At 39.9% G+C, this 6,447-nt stretch overlaps 1 protein-coding gene across 1 annotated transcript; it reads left to right on the top strand.

Annotated features, from left to right (window-relative positions):
- The first annotated feature begins 101 nt into the window (after positions 1-101).
- LOC124259001 (alpha-2Db adrenergic receptor-like) lies at positions 102-3,615 on the top strand. The gene is made up of 2 exons (XM_046693062.1): positions 102-192; positions 833-3,615. Exon 2 carries the CDS (start codon positions 839-841, stop codon positions 2,216-2,218), a length of 1,380 nt encoding a protein of 459 aa, XP_046549018.1. The 5' UTR covers positions 102-192; positions 833-838; the 3' UTR covers positions 2,219-3,615.
- Positions 3,616-6,447: the final 2,832 nt, after the last annotated feature.

Here is a 6,447-nt window from a genome sequence, read left to right as displayed (position 1 = left end):
ATTGACATTTGGAAAACGCTCCGTCTATATTTAAGCATCCCGAAATACATATCCCTACTTCCTTGTGTGGGAATCGTGTTTCCTCATCCTTTATATGTCCGGTCACTTTGAAGCCAAACACAGTTTACTATCTGTAGTGCACCACCACAACACATCATCTATACATTGTCCGCGACGCCAACTACATCACAAGTAAGTCTAATGACTATATTATCGCATGTTAGTTCTTAACCCTACACAAACAGAGGATATGTGCATATGTCAAATTATTTAAATTATATATTGTATACCTATGGTGTAAACTTTCAGTTAAATAATTTCGATTATATCATTCGGGAAATAACTAAACAACATTTATTTTTAATCTGAAAACTTTGCATTTGTGATAAATATTCCTACTGAAAGATTCTTCGACAAAATATTTTTGCAGTAATGCTATTATGCGCTGAGATTTAAGATAACTGAAAATAATTTCAGTAGTTTACCCTCTCCTATGAATACGTGTTTTTCACCAATACGTACATATATGATAAAGTTTATTGTGTACATTTATGAATTATTTGTTTTCACTATGAAATTGAACATTCTTAATCTGTGCCTGTAAATACATTGCTAATTGGTACATATGTGTATTTTGTAGGGATTAGAGAAAAATCTGGCAAATGTATTATCTGTGACATAATAGTTTTTCCTTCCTTTCTAAATCAATACCAGGAAGCATATAAAGTGTGATGTAGAAATATAACAGTAAATAAGAATAACAAAAGAGAAATAGTTTCAAGGCTGTCTTAAACAGATTGTTCAACTACATAAACCACTTTCTATTTACCAGTCCACAATGAATTCAAACATCTCAGATCTGACCAGCAATGAGATCGAAGAATATCTACGACGTCATGACGACCTCTACGCCATTAAATATTTCCCTGTCATCCTCTTCCTCGTCATCCTGATGCTGATAGGCGTCCTTGGAAACTCGTTGGTGTGTTACGTCTACATCGCTAAGTTCAAGCCCAGCACGACCCGATGTTTCGTAATCGCTCTTGCTGTCCTCGATCTCATCAACTGTTTCACCAGCATCCCGTTTGAGGTCATTGATATGAGACACACGTACACCTTCGGAGAATACAAGATATGTCGTCTAATGAAGCTGTTCGAGACCATCAACTCCATTGCCTCTGGAAGCGTTCTTGTAGCTGTAGCGGTGGACAGATTCAAGAAGATATGTCGTCCGCTACAGATCCAGATGACGACAAAGGTAGCCAACATCTCCATTGCCATCTGTTGCTCTCTGGCAGTGGTGCTTGCCGTCCCTGCCGGCTTCATCTATGGTGGCAGGACGGTGCCAACCGACAGGATCAACATCACGGGAGTGGACTGTTCCTTATCTGACCAGTTCATCGGTTCAACACTGCACATTGTGTACCTTGGTGTTCAGTTCCTGGTGTTCTTTGGAGCAGCACTGACCATTGCAGTTGTGTATAGCTTGATCTGGAGGCAGATCATACTTCAGAAAAGGTTCAAAGAGACTGTTTCTGTACGAAGAAGGGTTGAGGAAAGGATAATGGTTCTAGATACACCAACAGATGTTTCTGTCAATGCTCCAAACACTTCAGTCGACATTGTAAGTTCTTCCAAGTCGGACCAAGACGAATGCAGACTTCCTATGACAGAACTGGCGCCCTTGAACCACGGTGGTAAAGATGGCGTTCGGGAAACACCATTACATGGCGGATCTGGGGACGGTGTTCCTAAGAACGAGAACAGTATTTCCCATGAAAGTGACGTCACAGATCAAAGAATCAAATCTTTGGATGCAGCTGGGAAGTCTGAAAATCAGCCAGCCATGGTATCGACTGCTGACCAGACTTCGTTAATTGAACGTGGAAACAGATCGAATTCTAGATCTGTAAGTGCAAGACGTGAAACACGGTGCTCACAGCGAACAAAAGTAACGAGAAGGACAACGTTCATGATGTTTCTGATAACAGTTACGTTTGTGGCGTCGTTCCTTCCCCACCTTTCCCTGACCATCGCGGCTTCTGTCAAAAAGAACCTTCTGTCAGAGCTCGACGGAGCAGGATTCGTCCTCTTTCACATCTTTCAAAGGTCCTACTTTCTTCAAAGTGCATCAAATCCTATAATCTACAGCTTCTGGAACGCAAACTTTCGTCGTGAAATTCACCGTCTGTCAATGAAGATGACCAGCAAAGCCTAAGTACGGCAACTGTTCGTGATACTTTTGTTTTCCCACATCCCGGATGTAACAAGTGTTTCACAGATTAATCTGTGTGCCCACTGTGGATATCTAAGTGAACGCGCTGCTGGAAAAATGCCTGACTATAGTGTATTTAAGACAATATCTGACTATAGTGTAATTAAGACAATACCTGACTATAGTGTAATTAAGACAATACCTGACTATAGTGTAATTAAGACAATACCTGACTATAGTGTAATTAAGACAATACCTGACTATAGTGTAATTAAGACAATACCTGACTATAGTGTAATTAAGACAATGCCTGACTATAGTGTAATTAAGACATAGTGTAATTCTGACTATAGTGTAATTAAGACAATACCTGACTATAGTGTAATTAAGACATTGCCTGACTATAGTGTAATTAAGACAATACCTGACTATAGTGTAATTAAGACATTGCCTGACTATAGTGTAATTAAGACAATACCTGACTATAGTGTAATTAAGACAATACCTGACTATAGTGTAATTAAGACATTGCCTGACTATAGTGTAATTAAGACAATACCTGACTATAGTGTAATTAAGACAATACCTGACTATAGTGTAATTAAGACAATACCTGACTATAGTGTAATTAAAACATTGCCTGTGCTGATTGCAAGAACATATACTCCACTGTCAATTTGTTTCAATTCATCGATCTGCCTTTAGAACAAAAATGTTAGGTATTATGGATATTTTGGGGTTAATTTAATGAAACTGTGTGCTCAATCTCCACTCCATCACCAAAAGTATTCATGAATTATCAACCATGATGCGTTTACCCGATGAAACAGGCGGCTTCTCCTGACATTGTTTTGGTTCGTTAGGGTCTGCCTGTTGTTCTTCTATATACATCCTATATATATGAACTTTGTTTTGATGCTGTTACTTTGTGGGCGTGTCAAGTTATGTACATAAATCAACAAGACACCTGATTCACGTCACAACGCAGTGTTTATTCCTTCACCTTGAAAGTTTATTAATCCCGTCGTTTTTGTCTGCTATCATTTATGTAATTAGTTTGGTGTATGTTTTGTAGAATGTAATCATACGATTGCCTTTGCCTTTAAATAATAACGTGATAATGTATGCATTGAAGAAGCGGTAATACTGAAATCAGGAACAATACTGTCGAAAGACACACACGTGTATACATACAAGCACGCACGCGCACACACACATACATACATACATACATACATACATACATACGCACGCACGCACGCACATACATACATACATGTACATACATACATATACACTTGTAATCCAAAGATATATATATATATATTTAATACTTTCCTCTTAATTTCATAGCTGTCGATGTTTTGCTTGTTTAAATTGTAATAAAGGTTAAAACACAATATTTGTCCGATATTATGTATTACAAGATGATAACGAATTGTCTTTTGATTGATCTCTTGTATATTTTAGTCGAAATGCGTATATCGAACTACGGTTATAACGAATTATAGTTAGTGGTCCTTTTGAGCTCGTTATAGACAGGTACGAATTCGGATATGTTATTCCGTACATTTTCTTTCGGATGATGGAGACTGGTTGTTATATACGTACTATTAGCAAACTTTTAGTTAATCGAAAATCGAGTTACCGGTATTGCTGAAAGCGGCGTAAAACTATACTCACTCACTCTACATATTAGACACATTCGCATGCAGTCAACACTGATTAGTCAAGGCCTAAACGTGGCGTAAAACTAAACTCACTCACCAGGGGCGGATACAGCTTTTTGAGAAAGGGGGGTGCACACTATTGAGAAAAGGAGGGATGCACACTTCATTTTCACCCGAGTTTCAATGGTCATTTAACAAACTTTCACCACAAAGGCGCACCCTGCACACAAAATTATGGAGACAATCCGCCTATGCTCACTCAAACTCACTCTTGTGACTAACACAACCATGCTATTTTGATTCAAGGCAGTTTGAGGTAAGAAAGAAGGAAGAAGTCCTTGTCCACTTCACACTCGCTGTACACCGTATAAGTGTTGCTTCCTATTACCACACTATGAAATGTAAGAGGTAGTCGTTTGATACCGAAGCACTTTAGAATGGTTTGATAAACGTTTCATTATGTAACTTAATATCATCTATAGAGTATAGAGCTGGTATAGATACCACTTGAAAAGTCGAGCGTGTCATCTCATTTCGCTGCTAACGGAAGTAGTACATTACCGCCAGGAGGAGGATAAGTGGATATATCTTGGTGTCACTCGAAGGATGCTTGGTCCCCGATATCTGATTCCAAGGATGTAATTTGTTTCAAGAGCACCGACTTCAATCAAGTGAGAGGGTTGGGTTTTACGCCGCTTTTAGCAATATTCCAGCAATATCACGGCGGGGGACACAAGAAATAGGCTTCACACTTTGTACCCATGAGGGGAGCGAACCCGGGCCTTCGGCGTGACGAGCGAACGCTTTAACTGCTAGGCTACCCCACCGCCCGACTTCAATGTTGTGTTTGCAAGATATACGAATGAAAACACACACTCGCGCGCGCGCACACACGTACGCACGCACACACACACACACACAGAGGGGCGGTGGGGTAGCCTAGTGGTTAAAGCGTTCGCTCGTCACGCCGAAGACCCGGGTTCGAATCCCTCACATGGGTACAGTGTGTGAAGCCCATTTCTGGTCTTCCCCGCCGTGATATTGATGGAATAAATATTGCTAAAAGCGGCGTAAAACTGCACTCAATCACTCAATCACTATTCTACTGGAAGCCTGTCGACCCTTGCACGACCTTTCTCGAGTGGTTTCTGACATCATAAAGTCAGGTATTACATTTCTTTGATGGGCATTTTAGAAGTTGAGTTGATGAAGAATAATGACTATTATTATGGATATACAACTTCTTTTATTCTGTGGAGGCGACGTTTCGACATAGGTTCTAAAGCAAGTGACAACGACATTAGAACCTATGTCGAAACGTCGCCTCCACAGAAAAAAAGAAGTTGTATATCCATAATAATTGTCATTGTTCTTCAGGTATTACATGTTAATGGACGGATTATTTGTACATCTGTACGTCTTTATCTTGGACACGTGACGTCACACGTGCACGACTGCCCCGACGTGATTCATGACAGATGACAGATCTGTTACCCTGTTACAGATAACATCTTCAAAGAGATGGATTTGTGTTGAAAATATGAAAAGTCTGACAATTTCGTTTTGCGTGATTCCTGTTTACAGTTTACCAACAACGCGTGGACGTATATTTTCAGCCACTCGTAGCATTGCGTAGACGTTATTTGCCGTTAAGCAAAGGTGTTTATATATTACTTTAACATATCTAACAACATAGATGCCATCAGTACATCAGGCAGGATGTTTCATTGTTTTGATACATTAACAACAAACAGGTTCAACGTTGAACACACAGTTCCTGTAAATTGGTTTGTTGTTTAACGCCGCTCTCAGCAACATTCCAGCTATATGGCGTCGAGCTGTAACTAATCGAGTCTGCTGGACCAGACAATCCAATGATCAACACAGCATGAGCATCGATCTACGCTATTGGGATACGATGACATGTGTCAACCAAGTCAGCGACCCTGACCACCCGATCCCGTTAGTCGCCTCTTACGACAAGCATGGGTTACTGAAGATCAGTTCTAACCCGGATCTTCACGGGTCTGTAAAACATTTAACATACTGTTCCTGTAAATGAACACAAGGCCCTGCAAACTTTAATTTAAATCATTCGACGACCCCGAATCACTCTGGTGTATGAATGTGATATAAATCCTTCTGTAAATATTTACACACGTTGTCTAGCCTCACGTTCAGATATGGCAAGGTCGTATCACACTTTATAGCATGCAACAACACTAATGCTGTTTGGGGTTTGCACTACGTTTACCTCACCTGTGTTCGTGTTTTAGATGAAGGGGTGAGTGTCTGCTGTGTGATATCCTCTCATCATTAACTTAATATAACTAAATAAATACAAACAAATTTAATAACATGTACTAAAATGTCCAAAGCTGCTTACACACAGCCACACAGTCCACATCTCAGGAACTATCTCGTCAGTTTTGCTTTAGAGGGTTAATGATTTATTTGTTGGTTTGTTTAACACCGCACTCAGCAATACTCCAGCTATATGGCAACGGTCTGTAAATGATCGAGTCTGGACCAGACAATCCAGTGATCAACTTCATTAACATC

This window comes from Haliotis rubra, unplaced genomic scaffold (genome assembly GCF_003918875.1).
Source record: "Haliotis rubra isolate DU_JTF1 unplaced genomic scaffold, ASM391887v1 Scf705, whole genome shotgun sequence".
NCBI classification, from domain to species: domain Eukaryota; kingdom Metazoa; phylum Mollusca; class Gastropoda; order Lepetellida; family Haliotidae; genus Haliotis; species Haliotis rubra.
The sequence above is the reverse complement of the archived record's forward strand: the minus strand, read 5'-3'. Positions and strand labels throughout refer to the sequence as shown.

Coding starts and splice junctions, on each gene's coding strand:
- LOC124259001 (XM_046693062.1), top strand. CDS start 839: ATGAATTCAAACATCTCAGATCTGACCAGCAATGAGATCGAAGAATAT.